Genomic DNA, 20,568 nt, shown 5'->3' on the forward strand with positions numbered 1-20,568 from the left:
CATAGCAAAAGTACACGCCTGGAATCCTGAAGACTAAGCAATTAATACAGTCTGCAGGTATTTTGGTTATGTGCTGCAGAAATGAAAATGGAAGGCATTGTCAAACCTCACTGACACATAACTTATAATTCCTAGGTTCCCACGATGTTTGTGGCATAATGTTTCATGTCACCTTACTTTGATTCAGCCTCTTAAAAGCGGCTTACCTCTAGTAAAGATCTCACGATTGTTTGGAATGGAAATATGTTTCACAAATTGATGAAGCACATTTAGCGGGGCATGCAACATGCTGATCATCCATTTTCATAATGCTGCAAAACTCAATGATAGAAGAACAAAAATTGACAATAAGTTTAGATTTGAAAAGGAATTTTCAAAATTTCCGAAAGGAACCAACAATGGTTCAAGGACATCATGAAAAATCAACTTGTATACATTCTCCAGTCTGCACTGATCTAGAGCAAACCATCAAGAATCAAGGGCAGTAGTTTGAATCAAACATGAAAAGGAGAATTAATATTACCCAGGCCAGAAATGGATCAAGAGTGGTATCTGGGCAAGTATTTACTCACAGCTTGTTAAAAAGAAGCAATGAGATACAAGTAACAATAGGACATATAACCTGATGATCTTGAGCCTTCCTTTATCAGTAACAGAGAGCACTAGAATCCCATCCTGAACAATAACAGTAAGCAAGCTGCCTCTTTTGGTAATCATAGATGTAGCAAAAAGAAAAATTCATGATCTCTCACAATTATATCAGAAAACATATATTACCAAGAACAAGAAAGAGAAGCCAGTTAACTTATGTAGCATGCCAACATATTATTAATATTTTTTTATTTCCCATGTACAAGTCAGGCTCGATAGATGGCTGATGCACATGGTATGATGCACCTAAACCACATGAACACGAGGCAAGATACGCATGCAGCCAAAGTATATCATCAATCAACAGCTGACCCAGAATGTCAGCATAATCTTGCAACCAAAGGCGTCTCACTTAAAAATTGCTAACTAGATGATAAGATGGGTTATTCATTTTTTATCATATGCACAAGATAATATGCATCCAGCCTGCTACAACTGCCAAAAAAAGGGAACATGGTACAATAGAGTTGCCAACAGTCAAGGTCGATCTGCAATACTAGAACTAGCTGTTTAGTTGTTTGCCTGCTCTAAGAACATACATGATTACATGTAGATGCAAAGTAAGGAAGGATGCATCCTTTTCCAACACAAAGTTTTACAGAGCTAGATAATCGAACTACCCCACATGCATACCACCTCCCATAAAATAAGTGTTGGTTTCCATATTTGGTCTCTTATTTGCATCCATCACCTGATCCCTCATATCAAGAAGTTGCTTTGGATGGTAAACTGGTGGATGTGGATGCATTTGCATAAAATCTGTTGCGGCCATCGGCAAAGAGCCACTCTCCATGTTTACATTCACTAAATCAAAAGTGTGCATCCCATTCTGAGAAGTTGATACCATATTCATATCCACTCTGGTATCACCCTGTACCAGGTGAGGGGATGCCATGTTCATATCAACCCTTCTGTCCCCGTGCATCAGATGCGGAGAAGCCAGGTTCATATCAACTCTTCTGTCACTGTGTATAAAGTGGGGTGATGCCAGGTTCATATCAACTCTTCTGTCCCCCTGTATCAGGTGCGCTGACACCATGTTCATGTCCACTCTTCTTTCCCTCTGCATCAAGTGAGAAGATGTCATGTTCATGTCGACTCTTCCCTCTCCATGAATAAGGTGGGTGGGTAGCATTTTCATCTCCATTCTTCTGTCCCTATGAATCAGGGCCATGGCATTTGATGTCCTGGTATCACCATGAACTAGGGCTGGTGCGCTTGATGCCATATTCGCATCAACCCTTCTGTCCCCATGAATCAGGGAGGATGAGGTGCGTGATGCCATGTTCACATCGACTCTTGTATCTGTGGACACCGGACCAGTCACAGTCATATTTACGTCAACCCGTTGGTCACCTTGCTGGGTGTGGTCAGGCCTAATCAGTCTGTCCTTTGCTTCCTTCATGGCTGACAACACAAACTCCTTCAGCTCAGGTTCTCTTGCTCCAATGTCAATGATATCTTCAAAATACTCATGGCCACGAAAATAGAGGTCATCATAAATACTCAGATTTCTATCTGATTCGGTACAATTTGTGTTTGCAGATGAAGTAAGAATTCTGAAATCCTTCCTCCAGCGGTTCAGGATATACTTTGATGGCAGCATCAGCACATTCTCTTGCTTCAGAACAGCCAAAGCATGGCTGCAAAGAATGCCCCGTGAGGGAAAGGAGCGACAAATGCACCAAACATCCTTGTCAGAATTGTTGTAGACAACAGTGTAATCAACCTTCTTTCCCTGTATTAACTCACTGACCATGTAAGTAATCGAGCTCCCACTTCTGTCTACCTCTTTACAAATAACATGCATCAATTGCTTAATCTCATCTTGGAACGCCTGAAACATGGTTACTGTATAGATCTCCACAAGTTGCTCCTCAAAGGGCAACCCTGAGAGCAAAGTGAGTCTAGAATAGTACGAGCGTAAATCATCATACGCCTCCCTTTCCAACTTCCCTTTCAGGGTAGTCTCATATTGCTCAAGGAAAACAGGAAGGGTAGTTTTAGTCACAACACCATCAAAGTATGGATCAGGTTTTTCAACCTTCCTGATAGCAGAAGTGCCAGCCCAGAAAGAATGATTTACATACCCAGGTGCCCACTGTTTCCGACAATTGTACAATGCAGAAAACCACTCGTTGTCTTTGAGATTGTACTGGTCGACCATTGCTCCCCACTCTTTCTCAAAATCGGTAAGAGTGACACTATCATAAACAACCTCCTTGAACCTTGAGGAAATTGCCTCTTTCTCATGTGTGCGTCCTACATTTTCAAGTAGCTTCTTCAAGATATGCCAAAAGCAGAACCTGTGCCTTGCATTTGGAAACACCTCAGCCACGGCCTCTGCAATGAAATCTGAGTAGCTAGTTGTGATCGCTTCTGGTGGATTACCATTCATACAGCTCAACCACCTCTTCAACAACCAAAGATAGTTCTCCTTGCTGTCACCGGACAGGAGACCACAGCCAAGAAGCACAAGATGGCCATGGTTGTTCACCCCAAGGAGCGTGGCCAATGGAATGCTGGTGCGCGAGTGCTGTAAATACATCACATCAAGTGTAATGACATCACCGAAGTAGCGGTATTGCGCCTGGGCCCTAGAGTCAGTCCAAAAGAAATTCTTGACACGACTTTCTCGATCAAGATCCCAACTGTGGATAAAGTTTGGTTTCTTGTGTTGCATTGTTTCAATGAACTTCTTGAGTGCAGTGAGATCATCCTCCCCAAAACGCTGCACAAAACTCTCTGTCCTACTAAACCTGTGGTGGCTGCCAACAGCAGCACCACCGCTTGCACCCCTCTTGGGGCGTGTCGGGAACTTCCTTGTCTCAGCAATCTCGCTCAGCGACTTCTCCACCATCTCATCCATCTCATTGGTGATCTTTGCCTTCTTTTTGGCAGACTCGGGCATCTCCCTGTACGCCTTTAAGAACCTCACCATATCTGGAGTACAAGGATGGTTATGCTCCAATTCGACGGACTCCACCTTCCACCTGTCATCCACTCTCTTGTCACGGATGATCAGCATCGCCTTGCATCCCGTCTTCTCGGCAGCGCCGCGCCGAGATTTCTTCTCCTGGACAGCCGCCCCCCGCTTGCTGCGGAGCGGGTAGCGGGCGCCTGAGACATCAGAGGGGGCTGCGCCCGCCCGGGATTTGCCACCATAAGTGCAGGTGAAGGTGGAGCGGTAGCGGAGCCCCTCATAGTTGTGGCAGGTGCGGCGCACAGCATGGAACCCCGTGCGGTAGGCGTAGGCCTTGTAGAGCGCGAAGGCCTCGTCGACGGAGTCGAACACCGTGCCCACCCGCGGCACGAGGGCCTCCTCCAGCGTGCGCGGGACGAAGTCGTCGTCCCCGCCGCCGCCGTCTTCCTCGTCGTCGGAGGGGATGAGCACCTCCTCATCCTCCACAACCACCTCCTCATCGTCCTCCTCCTCCGCGGGCTCGCCGTTGAGGTCCTCGGCGATCTCCTCCTTGACCCGCCGCGCCTCCTCCTCGTCCTCGGACTCAAGGCTAGGGTTTTGCGAGCGGGTGGCCCGCCTCTTCGAACCCTCCCCCATGCTCTGCCACCGGCTATTTACACACACACCCACTCCCTCTCGCGCGGGCGCCACACCACCGCACCCCCCAAAAGTATTAACACTAGAGGTACAGTGGGGCGGAATGGCGGATACCTCGCGGCGCGGAATGGCGAGGGTCCGGCGCGGGCGACGGTACGGGGGAGCGGGGGAGCTGGCGCGGGGCAGGGGCAGGGCAGCGTGGCGGTGCGGGGGGCGCCGATCTGGGCGGGGGCGGCCGGCGTGGGGACGTCGCCGGGGAAGAGAAGTGAAATTGGGGGGGGAGTCGGGCTGGGTTGCTTTTGCTTTGGGAGGGCGGAGAGGAGAGGATGTGTGTGCGGTGTGCGAGGAAGACGGGGAGTTCGTTGCTGGGTGAGCTTAGGATTTGCTCCCGTGGGAAGTGCTGCGGATGTGGCGGATGGGTGACGCCGCGGATCGGCGGGTGGATGAGTCTGACACGTCGGGCCCTTTGGCCATTTGCTGACTGAGCTGTGATGCTGTGTTCACGCAGGATTTTCTTGGAGCTCTTTTTTGACGCGCGTCCGGCTGTTTGGTTTTCTTGAATTTATTTTAAGCTATATCACATCGAATATTTTGAGACCAATTAAAAAAACTATACATAAATTAATTATAAATCTATTTAACTATACATAACTTAATTATAAAACTAACTGTATAAATCTGGATGTATTCACGCGATAAATATGTTAAATCAATTAATTCATAATTAGCACATATCACGTGGACTAATATGAATTAATTAGGTTTAATAGATTCATATCACGAAAAATCCTAAGATTATAGAATTTGTTTGTCACTAATTTATATTTAGTACTTCTAATTAGCGTCCAAACATTCGATGTGACATGATTTAAAATAAATTTCAGGGAACCAAACGAGAAAATCTTCTTTCTAAAGAGATTCGATTCGGAACTCTTATATGTCCAAGGTAAAATTCTTTCAAAAGTTTTCCCTTATTTTGTCTATGTCAACAAACAATTCGAAATACCTCGACTTTTTCAGAACAGGTTTGAGTCAAATAGCAATGATTCAAATTACTTATTTTTCCATTACACCTTAGGGTAAAGATTTTACACTGCTTATATTTACTTGAACTTTTTTTTGTATATAGGAAATGAGATTTTTTATTTTTACTACAAATTAATAAGTTGTTTTGTTCACTCATATAGCTATCCAGTTTAACTTACCAACTCCAATACAGAATAAGCAAAGGAAGATAAGCATTCAATGTATTTTAGAGGAAAACAATTCTATTTAGCGAATCACATGTAGAGATATTGCTGGCACACAAAAAATTAATGGTATTTCATACCTAATAGATTGAGCAGTCGCTCAAAGACCGCCTGAAAAAGAATATTTATTATTTGAACTATACCCTGCCATGAGAAGACGAATAGGAGCAATAGTTGAAATGGCAATTCATTAAAAAAACACCAATACTAAGATCAGCTAAAACAAAATGATGTCCCAAAGAGATAAAACTAAAAAATTAATAAAATGAATATGACGGCTATGAAGGAACCAACACTAAATAAAGGAATATATCTTCGGGTGGGAGGATATCCTCTTTTAAATTTGGCTCGGTCGTCGGATAGACTTTGTTGGATTTATGTAGGTTATTAAATCTTAAATTTGTATTGGCCGGTGGACGGCGGCGTGGGTGTGCGTGTGTGTGGAGTGTGTGGCGTGCGTGTGCGTGGAAGGCGCCGAGGATAAGTCCTAGTCCCCGATCTTCGCCGGGTGCCCCCGATTTGGCAGTCGGTAAAGCCCTTTAAAAAATATAAATTACTTCTTTGCCGAGTGCCCCCGATCCGGCACTCGGCAAAGCCCTTTAAAAAAATATAAATTTTTTCTTTGCCGAGTGCCCCCGGTCCGACACTCGGCAAAGACTTTTAAAAAAACAAAAAAAAATTCTTTGCCGAGTGCCTGACTAGTTGGCACTCAGCAAAAAATATTTCCGCAGAAACTCAAGTAGTTGCAAAAAAATTGTATTTGACATTTGAATTAAAAAATCCATTATTTCAAGTGTTTCTAAATCCAAATTAATTACACCTACATCCTCTTTTAAATTTGTTTCGTTGGTAGTATTTAGTTTATAAATCATGTGCATGCAATATTTATACAGTAGCTTAGTCTTTGCATGTGTAATTCACCATAAGAGCATCTCCAGCAGTTTGTCATATTTTATTTGGCATATCTTGTATTTTGCCAACTTTTAAAAAGATATGCCAAATAAAAAAAGAGCTTATTTCCAACAGTTTGGCATAATTCACTTGCCAAACCCAGATCTAACTTACATCAGAAACCCTGAGAGAGAAACAAAATTATGTTTATGCCCTTCCACCTCTTGAAAACTTAAATCAGGAACCTTTCTCTGTTATTTATTTCTTTTTTCACCCTCCCACCTGACTAGAAACCACGATGCCAACTGCGCGTCGCACGCGTATATTTACACGCTGGAGGCTGGTTTTTTCCAAGTTGCCAAAAATTGCCAAGTCTTTTACCAAACTGTTGGAGGAGTATTTTTAACGTTTTTGCCAAAAATCAAAGATGGCAACTCGATTTGCCAAACTGCTGGAGATGCTCTAAAAGTTTCATGATCAGAAGAGGTGTGCATGTTGTAGATCTTTAATTGGTTAGTTTATCTTGCTATTGTGTTACTCCTGTGTAGATCTTGTTAACATTTAAGAATCAGTTTAGTGGTTATTTTTGTTAGCTTGCTTAGGTTGGCTTGTTAAGTTAAATGGTCTTAGTGTGCTCTCATGCTTATTTTTACTTTCTTGTTAAATAAAGTTCTAGTCTAACCCTTCCTGCTTTACATGTGGCTTAGCTTTTCTAAACAAGTTTAGTAATGTTTTTTAAAGAAAACACTTCAGGCTAAATAGGTCGAATGAACTCTCATATTGCAGCCCTGAACCATTTTCCTTTGAGCTTGCTTGTTGTGTTTGCTCGATAAATGATTGTCCAGTCATATTGTTTTTGTTAATCGCATCACATTGTATCATGAGCACTCATGCATCCTGTGTTGTTTTCCTTAAGTTCATATATTTGCATCGTTGCATATCATTTAGGTACACGCTAGATGTACAATGCGTGGACGTGAACGTATCCCGAAAACGGCGTTGGTGAACGTATTCTGAAGATGGAAGAACTGACTGGAGTGCATGCTTGGACCAGATATGCTGTCAAGCTGGAGCAATTGAAGACCCGGCCCAAGGTCGGAAGGGCCCAGGGCCTTGCTAGTACTAACACTAATTTAGTGTTACCCCAGGCAAGCCTCGGAGCATAACCCCTACTTTCAGTATTCAATGTTATTATTTAAATATTGTGCATTTACGTTCTAGGAGTTGTATGAAACCCTAGTATGCATGTCTCTCCCTAGGTATCTATGAGTCTATACTACTATGCAGGTGTCGTTAGAAATGTTATGCTAAGTAGGAACTCGGTAGAAGTCGAGTGATTCCTGTCGCTCCTGAGATATAGGCCTTGTTACTTATGGCAAAGTCTTTTGAGAAGGAATCAATGAGGAAAGAAAAATGAAGACCGGACGGGGAAAGATGTTGAGATGTAAGTGATGGCAACATGACAGGGTCCTGGTGTCGTAGATGCCCCGTTTGTGTCGATTGAGGACCGTACCGTTGTTGGCAGTATTGATCGATGATTGAACAGTACTAACTACATACCAGAAGTAGGAGGTAGTCGAAACCGGTGAGTTATAGACCTGATTTACAACGATACTTTGAATTGTGACCTGCTACTCTGGGCGTGGGATGATGGCGGGTGTTGGATTGTATGTCGCCTTCGGGTTCTCTGGGAGTTCGCTGTGAGGGGCCCTTCACCCGGGTTTTGGCAGGCGTGGTTCAGATGTCGTGGTAATGATAAGAACAGTTGACATGTGTGGTTCAGTGTGGCTTGCATGTGTCGTGTGAGTTAGGTTCACCTTGCAAAGTTAAATTGGATCGATTCGCCGTGACTCGCGGATATGAGAGCATTGATCTTTTTGTCACATCGTAGTAAAGGAGTGGAATGAGAATGGAAATGTGATGATCTGAGATATGATTATGTATTCTTGGAAGGTAATATGATATACCATGCTTGCTCTAGATGATTATGCAAACCTAGTTGGTATTGGTACAACAAACTTGAGCTAAAATATTGAAAGTAAGGATCCATTATTAGAAGCTTTTCAGCAAAATAACTCCAGAGCCAAATAGCTTTGCATATTTAGGAGTCGGCTAAGTATAGCATATTTAGGAGTCGGCTAAGTATATACCACTAGTCGGGTAAGTCTTGCTGAGTATTAGTATACTCAGGGTTTGTTGTTACCCTATTTTCAGGTAGCTGCCGCTGGTTGAAGTTAACCAGGATTCACATCGGTGGGCTCGATGTGACGTCCTCACGACTACGTAGATAACATTGTTTTCAAACCGAGCTTTTAAATAAATTCCGCTGCATGTTGAACTCTGATAATGTCTTTAAACTCATTTTTGTAAAACTTTGCTTTGTATTTTAAATTTGAAAACTTTTGTCTGCTTGTAATCATCTGTACTCGCCTTCGTGCGAGACTTCTAGTGTTTTCGATTCTTAACCAACAGGCTGCCGAATTACACCGCTTTAAGTGCGCGGTAACTTGATTAAAACTTAAGATGATGGTTAGCACACTTAAGCGGTTTAAATTGGGCAGTTCTGGCACAATTAATGACTCCGTTGATAACTAAATATGTGTTATTGCAAGCAAAAGTATTAAATACAATTTAACTAAGTGCGCAAATTGGTGATCCCCTAGGTAAACCTCTAATTCTCTTTAGTTCAAACTAGGCAAATATACCCATGCGTTGCAACGGATAAAATTGTTATAAGTATCAGATACGTATAATTGTTCGTGCGATAATTTGCAGAAATCTACATGATCGAGTCATGGATAAAGGGCTAGTCCGCCTTGCATACGGGATAAATTAAGGACCAATCCAAAAATTTAAATGGACTAAATTAAAATTTTAAATAAAATCTTACGCGCTTTAGAAATATTAGCTCAAATATTGTGTTAAATCTTGCTTGTAGAACAAAAGTTTTAGACGGAATCAACAGAGCTAAATATAGAAACTTTTCATTCCCTTTTGTTTCCACATGAAAAAAGCATATCTTTTGTGCACCTAACATGTATAATTAAGCTCCAAATTCAAGTTGCTGCCACTCTCAAAAGTAAAAACGGCATGATTTGAAGATGTTTTTTTTAATTATCCGTTAGCCTTCATTGCTACCATGGATAAACATTTACATGATCTCGGTTCTCTAGTAAGAAAGGTGAACAAAAAACTGTGAAAAAAAACAGGGGGGCAGGTATCGAAAACAAATTATATTCTAAATTCTATAGTTCATGCTTTCAGTGCCACTTAACTTTTTTATAAGAATAATTAATAGTGCATTTTCTACCGGACCAAGATAAACCATTCTCTACTTTGAAGAATCTGACAAGACAAATTACAATAAATACTGCAAAGAACACAAGTAATTTATAATTATGTCCTAAAAATAAATTAAGCCTGGCAAGTGGCTGTCTCAGCAAACCAGAATTAGTTTTCGTGCTTGTGATGTCCACTTGTCCAGCACTCTTCAATTTTGAATATAAAAGCACCTGTGCCCTATTCCAGATTTCATGCTCTTTTTTTTAACAATCCTGGCCTAAGAGCATCTCCAAGAGTCTTTTTAAGTTTCACTCTCTAAATCAAGAAGAGTTATGTACATAAAAATCGGTCTCTATACATCTTTACTCTCCAACAGCCCTTCTATATCTGGTTTACACTCTAGAGAGTCATTTCGCTATCTATTTTTGGCTAGTGAGAAATTTGGAATACATGATGGCTATATTTGGATAACCACTTAGAGAAGCTCTTGGAGGCTGTTTTTCCATCAAAATCTCTATTTCTAACAATTATGATGAATATAGAGAGTCTCTTAGAGTTGCTCTTAGGCTAGCTCCAAGGGCACCCCGTATCCCTCCCCCCACGCTACGTAGGGGGGGCTTTGGGGGGGAGCGAGCCCTCCAACGGCTCCCCCCACAGCTCCCCCTATATACGGGGGGAGTTGAAACTCCCCCCATGTATAGGGTGAGTTTCAACTCCCCCTATATCTCTAATCACATCATTTCTTCACGATATTAATTCTGTTTGAGCCCCGTAACACGATGATAATGTGTATTATGACAGTACAAATATTGTATGATTTTTTTTAAATTCAAAAACATTAAATAAATAGTTAGTTAATGAGTGATAGTATATAGGGGGAATAGATATGAGGGGAATGGTTGGAGAGAAGGAGTTATAGGGGGAGGAATCTTTTGGAGGGAGGTAGTAAAATATAGTAAATAGTACGTTTGGGGGGAGTTGGATGGGGGGAATGGTTGGAGATAGCCTTAAGATACAAACGTGCGGGCCAACCTTTGTTGGGAATTAGGATGGTTTAGTTCCCCTAAATTTTTAAGTAAATTTTGCTATTAGGAGTATTAAATAAAATTTATTTACAAAACTTTTTGCATGGATGGGTCGTAAACACGAAATGAATCTAATGAGTCTAATTAATCCATATTTAGCGGATGGTTATCGTAGCATCATTGTTGCAAATCATGGATTAAGTAGGCTTATTAGATTCGTATCGCGGTTTACAACTCATCTATATAAAAAAATTTATAAATATATTTTATTTAGTACTTCTAAATAGTAAGATTCTTTTTGGTATTGGGTGTGAAATTTTTAGAGATGGAACTAAACACCCTTGTCATCCACAGTCCAGGACTCCAGGTTCAATCGTATGTCCCATCAACCAAGTTGCAGAGCAACACCAATACACCATTATACTGCACCAGTGGCTTTGATCGAGCTTGTCCAATTATGAATTATCAGCATTGTATAAAAGCTTTATTCCAAAACAAAGTGGTGTATTTAGTAATAATTTGAAGCGCACTATGTAAAGCAGAGCAGGGGAACCTCTGATTTGGCTCAAACCTCTGACCCCTGCCACTTCCCACTAGAAATACATTATTTCGTAAAAGCTTGAATGGACACGGCATCATGCAACTAGCACCTCCAATTTTGACTATATCAAGCTGGCAATGTGAATGTTTGCAGCAAGTATGAGCTTAGTGGTGATTGTCATTCACTTGCCAATTGCAAACTTACCAAAAAAAAACGTTGCAATCAAATTTTCATTTAGCTTGTTTGGATGTGGAGGTTTCTCTCTATTAAATTGTGGGACTAAATATACATTCTGAAATACATAAGAGTTCGATTTCAATGGCTAAGAGCAACTCCAACAAGTTCTGTAAAACTAGTTGAATCTGCAAATATAACTAAATGGCTCAAAAAACACTATCCAACAGCTTTTGTATCCCACTCGCTCAGCTATCTAGTTCTTCATCCCGGCTCCTTCCTTCGGCAAAAATGCAGCGCCTACTCGACGCGCCATCTACCATCCCGCGGTCCCCACTGGGCCCTTCCATCTCACCGCCGCGGAGCTCCTCCACCCGCCACAGAGCTCCTCGGACCGCCTATTCCCCTGCCATCCCACCCCCTCGCGCCGGCGGCGCTGGGCGCCGTTCTCGCCGGTGGCGGGGTGGGCAGACCCGTCGGCTACGCACCCGGGCGGAGCTGGGGCACTCGCCGGCGCGGCGTAGGGTCGCGCAAGGGCTGCCCGCGACGAGCTGCGGCGGCGGCAGGAGAGGCCAGCGCAAGGAGAACACGGCGAGGTCGCCATGGCTGCCTAGAGGCCGAGCTCCGCCCCCATCTTCAATACTCCGTCCACGAGCCAAATTAATCCAATTCCTCACAGGGATAGCAGCTCCATGACCTCCTCCATCGATCCCCTAACCTAGCCGGCCGAATCCCCCGCCGAAGAGACGTCGTGCCGTCACGCCATGATCCTCTAGAACAACCTACCTCGACCTCTCCGGTGAGCCCCCTCCCAATCTCCGAACCAGAGTCCACGAACTACCAAAATGGACTTCTCTCGTCGCGTGGATCATGGTGCTCTCGCTAACTCTCCATGTTCGCAGCTCGTTTGACGAGGAACGCAGAGTTGCCGCCGCGGGCGCTGGTGGCCATGCCGATGAATGTCGCCGGCGCGTTCTTCCTCGTCTCGGGCGAGCTCCAGTCACCGTCTACCTGTGCCAAGTGCGTCACCGCGTGTGCCTCAAATTTCTGAACACTGTGGTATGCTTCTTGGTCGCCGGTGATCCTCGTAGTGTGGGAACGCCGCTCTTAGAGGAGGAAGAGGAGCTGCTGCACGCGGTTGGATTTAGAGAATCTGTTGGATTTCATTGCTCTTTTACTAGCTATTTTATTTTACATAATAGCTAAACCAGAATTGTAGCTATTCATTTTTAAAAAAGCTGTTGGAGATGCTCTAACAACCAACACCAACTATTGGGCAAATTAATCCATACATAGCATTTTTGCAGAACCAATAAGGATGCTTCATGGTTCTTCTGCCTATATGGATAAAAGATAAAAATGTGAAATCTAATTAGTACTAGAATTAAAAATGACATTCTTGTAAATTTTAATAAAGTGTCTCGTAGACAAAAGCAGAAGCTGTTAGACCAATCTCAATAGGGTGACATGAGCGTTAAATTTGCTGATGTGGTAGAAGAGAGAGAAGGGGAGTGTCACCATGATACTTCTTCGGCTCAGTTACCTAGTTTACAATTTTGGTAACTATATGATGACACTCCGATTCAGACTGGTTTTATGGTTAGTGCCTAGTGGCACTGCTAGTCAATCAGTGCTAATTCAGTGCATAAATATTTATGAATATTCCCACTATTTTTTCAGTCAACACACTACACGTGGTTGTTTGAAGCAAAATTAACATGTGGTCATACCTCATGCAAACTCCACCGCGTATGGTCACTATTAGTTCTTCCTAGCTCATAGAAACTCCATTCCGCTTAATTCGCTCTTCACTCACAAAATTTCACACATGGTCATAGAGGTTGTCTTATCAGATAAAAGCTTCATTTCTACATGTGGTGGTTAAAACGTCTGTCCTCCGTAAGCCCCGCTTGCATGTCATAAACAAGATGCATGTGGAAAAAATGATGAGGGGGCTCATGGTAATTACAGTTTCTTTGCGTGTGCCAAACCTTAACCACCGGAAAAGCAACGGAGGATAGTGGTGGTGCTTTCCGCGCAACCTTCCATAATAGCACCCAAAAATACAAGCAGAAAAGCAAGAAGCGTGAGCACTTCCTTATCGTCTCCTCCTTTCCTCCCCCGCAACCCCGATCGAATCGCTCGAACCATCCCCAGGTTTGCGCGTCGATCTAGGTTTGCGAGAGGATCCAATTTGATCCCTCTCCCGTTTGAGCTTGTGATCCTCGACGGAGTTCTTCGTTAGCCTTTTCCCCCCCGATTTTTTTCGCTCATTTGTTCGAGCTTTTCAAGAGCAGAATAGACAGTTTCGAATTCCGATGCACCCAGGTCTCAAGATCCAATTGTGAGGACTTTCCCAAGCTCTCCGCGTCGATCTGCACAAGAAGATGGGTAACGCGGGTAGCAACGGTGGAGGCGCCGCCCCTGGTCATCGCCGTCGGAGCTCCGGCCACGGCCACGGCCACCACCACCAGGCGCCTCCTCCTCCCCCGCCGCAGGAGACTGCGCCCAACCGCTACGTGTTCGCGGCGGCCACGCCGTACCCGCCCCAGTACCCTAACCCCAACCCGCCGCAGTACTACCCGCAGTACGGGAACTACTACCCGCCGCCCCCGCCGTCCGTGCCGGTGCCTCTCCCGGCGCCGTACGACCACCACCACAGGCCGCCCACCGCCGCCGGCGGGGAGTTCCCTCCCCCGCCTCCGGCCCACCCCCACCACTACCCTGGTTGGGCTGGGCGGTATCCCTCCTACGGACCGCATCTGCCTATGCCGACGCCCTACGTCGAGCACCAGAAGGCCGTCACTATCCGCAATGATGTCAACCTCAAGAAGGAAACGCTTCGGATTGAGCCTGATGAAGAGTGCCCTGGCCGCTTCCTCGTCTCCTTCACCTTTGACGCCACGGTCGCCGGCAGGTGATTATTCACTTCACTTATAACATCAAATATATGTTCTATCCTATAATACATGTTTTATGTATGTGCGAGAAATTCCTTTGCCAGTATGTACTTTGTTAGGACATGTATGAAATTGTTTTGATACTTATTGATTTGTTATGTGTATTGATGTTGATGCTTTGAGGAATTAGCATCTGTGATGGTGGTGCTTTGAGATGAGGTTGGGAGGTTTAATTAATGATCTTTGACCTTCATTTGTTCGTTGACTAACAATTCCATTTATTGATGCAATGAGAAAAAAAATGAGAGAACTAAAAGGAAGTAGCTGTTCTTTTGAAAACATCCAAGTTAACAATAAGGTCTTCATTATCTGTTAACCTATCATGTATTGGTTTAATGCTTAGCTTGTCCTATTTTCCCAGTCCAAGAATCGATCCTTGTTACAATTTGCCCTTGCAGAGGACTGATTTTTTTAATCTGATGAACCTATGGGAGGGGGGTGAGGGGGAGATTAATAGAGGTTCAATTTACAGGGGTGGAACACTACACCAGAACAAAAGAAAGGACTGTTTATTATTCTGGCAGACAGGTAGTGGAACATCATTTTATTATTCTGGCAGACAAGTAGTGGAACATTCTATACCTAGCTATATTCACCTTCTGCTTCCACTGATATAGACTTGTAGGGTGTCTTCCATTAAAATCTGACTGGGGATTAAACACCACACATTCGGGAGTCCTTTTCCTAGTAAAGAATATCGTAATTTTGATGTCAATTGTCAAAGTTACACTAGAGACAATGTCATCAAATCCTATTAACACTAGACATTCTATGTGCCCTAATGCCTACCACTCTTCTCTTGTATCATTTTCCTTTTGTTGACTCTTACCTGTGTTTAAATATTTCTTTCATTGCGTCCATTTACTTTGTGTAGATTATTTGTTATCTGTCAAATACGTGCTTTCAATGGTCACAGGTGTTATAATTGGGCATTACTGGTTACTATAGGGTCTATGGCATTATAGAGCTATAAGCATTAGTTTAGTCTTAATTTCTAATATTTCAGAACCCTTTTTGCAACATGCCCGTTATTTGCTAGAAGTTTGTAATAATTATTGTCACTGTAACCAGATGTTTTAATCTATCCTAAAGCTTACAGTGTAATGGGGTATTGAGTTTATAATTGCAGAGGAATCTGCGCATGTGGATTGATTGCAATATTTCTTAATCATATTAGCCATAGTGATTGAAATTCCCTATTCAACTAACTTTTCCTTTGTTCAAATATGGTATACTTCTAGATGGTTTTTGGTTGTAGTGCTTTGTGCTAAGCTGCACAGTTGTTTACTATATAGTATGCTTTCACTATCTATATAGCACGAGAGAAGCCTTGCAGACAGAATTTCTTATTATTAACAAAAGAAGTTCTATGCTTGCTGTTATGTAAAGTGATTTACCTTTTTTTCTGTCTGCTTCTTTGAACAGCATGACTGTTTACTTCTTTGCAAAGGAAGAGCTCAACTGCAATTTAGCAGCAGTGAAAGAAGACCTTATTAAGCCAGTTACTGTTAGCTTCAAAGAGGGTCTTGGTCAAAAATTCAGGCAACCTTCAGGGACAGGAATCGACTTTTCAGTGTTTGAGGAATCTGATTTATTCAAGCAGGGGGACATGGATGTATATCCACTTGCTGTTAAAGCTGAAACAGCATCAGTTGATCAACCATTGGAAGGGGAAGACCAAAAGACGAAAACTCCTAACTCACAGATCACACAGGCTGTGTTTGAGAAGAAAGAAAATGGGGAGTATCAAGTACGAGTTGTTTGTCAGATCCTATGGGTCAATGGGACTAGGTATGAACTGCAGGAAATATATGGAATAGGGAACTCCATGGAAGGTGATGCTGATGCAAATGATCCAGGGAAAGAATGTGTCATTTGCCTCTCAGAGCCAAGGGATACTACTGTTCTCCCTTGTAGGCATATGGTAAGACCGCACCTTATTTAGAACCCTAGTGATCTCTGCTTGAAATAAAAATTTCCTAAGCTTTTGTCATTGTATTCATGTATTCTACACTAAAAAACCATAACCTTACAGAGTTATGCTTCAATTATATATGCTTTCCAGATTCCCAACCATATGATGATCGTCAGTGTCTGTTTTCGGATTCTTAGTCCAGAAAAGTGCAACCTCCATTTTCTTTAAACCGATATGCTTCCCAGATTTCCAACTATATGATTATCTTCAGTGTCTGTATTCAGATTCTTAGTCCAGAAAACTGCAACTTCCATTTCCTTTGAACTGATGTAATGCTGCATTAGTTTATGTGCTAAATCATGACATTTTTTCCCTTTCTTTGTTACAGTGCATGTGCAGTGAGTGCGCCAAGGTCCTACGGTACCAAACCACCCGGTGCCCCATCTGCAGGCAGCCAGTTGAGCGTCTCCTTGAGATCAAAGTCAACAACAAAACTGAAGATCAGCAACAGACGCCCCAATCACCGCCGCTGCCACCCCCAACCCCGCAGCAGGAAGAGGTGTACCCATGATTTTAAAAAAATATCAGCGCTCAAACACTTTATGGGTCTAGTTTGCAGCCTCCGGGCTTTCCCTGAATGTTGCTCTTCCCATTTGAGCAACGGGGGAATGTAATCGATACTTTACCTTTAGCATATGTAAGCTTCTGGCATCGCATGGCTAGGCCCGGTCTCCACTGTATCTGGACTCTGGAGGTGGGAGACCGAGATGGTGCCATGAAGGGTATGTGTACCATATACATCGTGCATGCGTGTGCCGTGGCTACCTGAAGAAGTGTAGGGAGGACTCATGCCAGATCGGCTTCCCCGTCAGGGAAAGAAAGGGAAGCGAGGGCGGACTCTGAATTTGTACAAAATGACTGTATTTCACCTTGATGCCAAGTCTTCTTTCTAGTGTTATGCCTGAAGAATCAGCGGGTACTTCAGTGTGTGGGAAAGTGTTCTGTGTGCCGTAGTTCTCTTGACCATCAGACTTATGTCACCTCATAGGCTTAGGCCTTTCCGTGTGAAATAATGGAGTTTTTTTTTAAATAAAAGCGGGAGTATTGCTGAATCATTTAAGAAAGCTTACAAATAGTTCGATATTCATAAAATCAATTTCTCTCTCTGTAATAACATTTAGATAAACTAGGTAACTCTCGAGGTGAGATCCGGCGTTCCACACGCCGGTGCCTAATGTTTCCCAACATACGCCGATTTCTCTCCTTCCAAAGGTTCCAGCTTGCGTGCGTTAGGAAAGCTGCTACAGACTTACATGGAAGGGTCGTGACTCGTGAGCTGAGCATTTTACTCCAGTACTCCACCAATTCCCCATATTCTCCTCGTCTACTTCCGGATCTTTAATCTGCTGATCGGTCCCTTGCACAGCTGCAATGTGGGCATAGGTGAACTGCAGTTTCAATTTTTTTTATTTTTCCTTTCTCGAACACGTAGGAGCGCTACACATCTTTATATCAATATGAAGAAAAAGTGTTCAAATACATACCAAATCCACGGCCTGAGTTGGTCCTCTTTTTACATTTGCGCCACCAGCAACAGAACTACCCACCTAAGCATCTCACCGCAGCAGGCCTCCTAAGAGCAGGGCCAGCGTATGGCGAGAAAAAAAATCTAAGCACCTAGACATGTTACATAGTAGCTCCAGAGTCAAACGCAGTCTAGCATTTAGTCCAAGCTGTGGAGCTCTATCCAATAAAAAAAGTCATCCCCATCTCTCTCTGACAGCCCTTATCACCGGGTGCAAAATAGATTGGTGGTGCTGCGGAGCGCCCCCTCCTCCAGCGTGTGGCAGCAGGGAATCTTTCTCCGATAGTCCTTAGCAGCCCCCCAAAACCGCACGCTGGAGCTGCTCTAAGGGCACCCACAGTGTGGTGGAAAGCGATGCCCAATTTTTCTCTCTTGTTTGGAGCATCGCTTTTCCCGTTGCAGCACCCGATGCTCGGTTTCAAAAATCAATCATCGAGGACAGTACTATCACCGATGCTCACTCTTTCCAGTCAATAAAATAATATTATTCAATTACATGGCCGTTGGGTTCACCACGCGAATGAAGCGGTGGCTGAAGAGGCGGTTTGGTCCAGTTTATTTTTTTACTTCGACACTGGCCCCACAGCCCTTTCGGCACCGACGCTTGCACACTGCAGCGCAAAATGTTTCGAAGTCTCGTCAGTGAAATGACATTTTAAGCCTCGACTACACTGCAGATGCTCTAATGCTTTTGCCCCGGTTTCAGTTTCTTGATGATATAGGCGGACCATTGCACATAGGTGGAATAACAAAGGCCTTGTTTGGTTTCTTATAAGAATCCTAGAGCACGCAAGCCGAGAAAATAATCTTCCATGCATGAAGTTCAGAATGAAGTCTATTTGCAAAACCTTTTCAGAAATGGGTATAACTTTTCGCGATGAATCTAATGACGGTAATTAATCGATGATTGGTTATATTGATTCTACAATAACCATCATCTAATCACGCGGTCAAAGACCTCATTAGATTCATCATGATTCCTAGCGCAGTGATTCTAGAGTTAGTTTTGTAAACTGACTTTATTTAATACAGTAATTAGCGGTCAAAGTGTTGATTTCCTAGAATTCTAGGAAACCAAACGGGGCCAAAGTAAAGTCTGTTTGGTAGAGTTGCAGATTTGCAGTTCTTTCAAAAACAACTCCGACTAAATCTCGTCTGGTAGAGCGGCTTCTCTAGTAGAGAAGAAACCATTTTCGAAAACATTCGGCAAAACGGCTATTCGCTTCTTTCCTTTTCTATTCTTCCCTCGTCTCTCCACCTTGTCCTTCCTCTACGACTCTACCATAGGTCCACGCCGCCTGCCCCGCGCAGCCGAGAGACCCCGCCACCGGCCTCGAGCTTGCCACGCGGCGGCCCACCTCCGCCATGTCGCCGCTCCCCGCCACCGCCGTGCAGGCCCGCCGCACACGCCATCACGCTTGTCTGCCGCGTGCCCGTCGCGCAGGCTGCCGCGCGGGCGCCGCCGCGCTTGGCCAGCCAGATCCACGCCGGAAGGAGCCGCGGCCGGCGTGCAGGTGCAGGGGCGGGGAGGGAGGAGGCCGCGGCCGGCGTGCAAGGGCCGAGGCGGGGAGGGAGGAGGCTCGGTGGAGCTCGAGGAGCTTGGCGCGGCAAGGGAGGAGGGAGGGGAGTCGGCGCGGCCAGGGAGGACGTCTCGCGCCGGCGAGGGAGTGGGAGGGAGCTCGAGGCGGCGGATCTAGTGGAGGCGGCGGCAGATTCGGCCGCACGCTCCGACCGCCCTCGAGCCGCGCGCTCGCTGCCCGCCCGCCCGCCTGGCGCTCGCGGCTTGCTTGCCCGCAAGTAGGGGATGGGGGCGGAGGGAGCAAGGGAACCCGAGGCCGGAGAAGGAGGCAGAGGGTCAGGGTGTCAAATTTCCCCGTGGGGATGGATCCCCGCGGGGACCTGACCTGATTGGGGCGGGGACGGGGGATGATTTTCCCCCGCGGGGGCGTTGGGGCGGGGCCTTGAATTTCCATCGGGGCAAGGGCGGGGGCGATTTTTGCCCCGCGGGGCTCCACGGGGACCCGATATTGATGTTATTTTCAGCAAAATCTTGTCACAATGGCCCAACGGGAGAACAATTTGGCCAAATAGCCCATGAAAGTGAAACCCTGGACTCAATCTCTCACTCACTCTCTCTCCGGTCTCCTCCCCACCACCAATCCGCCGACCGCCGCCACCACATCTTCCTGCAGGCTGCAGCCACTGCCGCAGCCCGTCCACTCCGTCGTCCCCTCCAGCCGCTCCGACGGCCGGCTCCATGGTCGCAGCGCCACCACCACAAGCCGCCGTCGCAGCACTGCCTTTCACCGGTCCGCCCCGTCACAGCGCCGCCACCACCGCAAGCCACCGTCACAGCGCCGCCACCCCACCACCGCCCGCCGGTCCACTCCGTCGTCCCCTCTAGCGTCCAGCCGCTCCTCTGCTCTCCTCGCCGCATGGCACTCCGAGTCTCCGACGGACGACTCCACCGCCGCCGCGCCACCACCGCAAGCCACCGCCACCACCGCAAGCCACCGCCGCCGCGCCTCCCCGTTGCAGCGCCGCCCATCCCCGCGGGGCCTCATTGGGGATCGGGGATCCACGGGGAACGGGGCCGGGGGCATTTTTGCCCCATTAAGCAGTTCGGGTTCGGGGCGGGGGCTCCGTGTCGGGGATCAGGGCTGGGGCGGGGATCGCCCCCCCCCCCCCGGCCCTGACCCGCCCCGTTGCCACCCTGAGCGGAGGGGCACGGGGAG

The 20,568-nt window shown here is 45.4% G+C and overlaps 2 protein-coding genes across 2 annotated transcripts; one reads left to right on the forward strand and one right to left on the reverse strand.

Moving 5' to 3' along the window:
- Positions 1–1,010: 1,010 nt before the first annotated feature.
- Positions 1,011–4,536, reverse strand: LOC120690928 (protein FAR1-RELATED SEQUENCE 6-like). Its single transcript, XM_039973846.1, has one exon. It carries the CDS (start codon positions 4,208–4,210, stop codon positions 1,268–1,270), a length of 2,943 nt encoding a protein of 980 aa, XP_039829780.1. The 5' UTR covers positions 4,211–4,536; the 3' UTR covers positions 1,011–1,267.
- A 7,256-nt stretch (positions 4,537–11,792) lies between these two features.
- On the forward strand, positions 11,793–17,227 carry LOC120690932 (probable E3 ubiquitin-protein ligase LOG2). The gene is made up of 4 exons (XM_039973851.1): positions 11,793–12,172; positions 12,276–14,290; positions 15,759–16,257; positions 16,637–17,227. Exons 2-4 carry the CDS (start codon positions 13,761–13,763, stop codon positions 16,817–16,819), a joined length of 1,212 nt encoding a protein of 403 aa, XP_039829785.1. The 5' UTR covers positions 11,793–12,172; positions 12,276–13,760; the 3' UTR covers positions 16,820–17,227.
- The last annotated feature ends 3,341 nt before the right edge of the window (positions 17,228–20,568 follow it).

This window comes from Panicum virgatum, chromosome 9N (assembly GCF_016808335.1).
Source record: "Panicum virgatum strain AP13 chromosome 9N, P.virgatum_v5, whole genome shotgun sequence".
NCBI classification, from domain to species: domain Eukaryota; kingdom Viridiplantae; phylum Streptophyta; class Magnoliopsida; order Poales; family Poaceae; genus Panicum; species Panicum virgatum.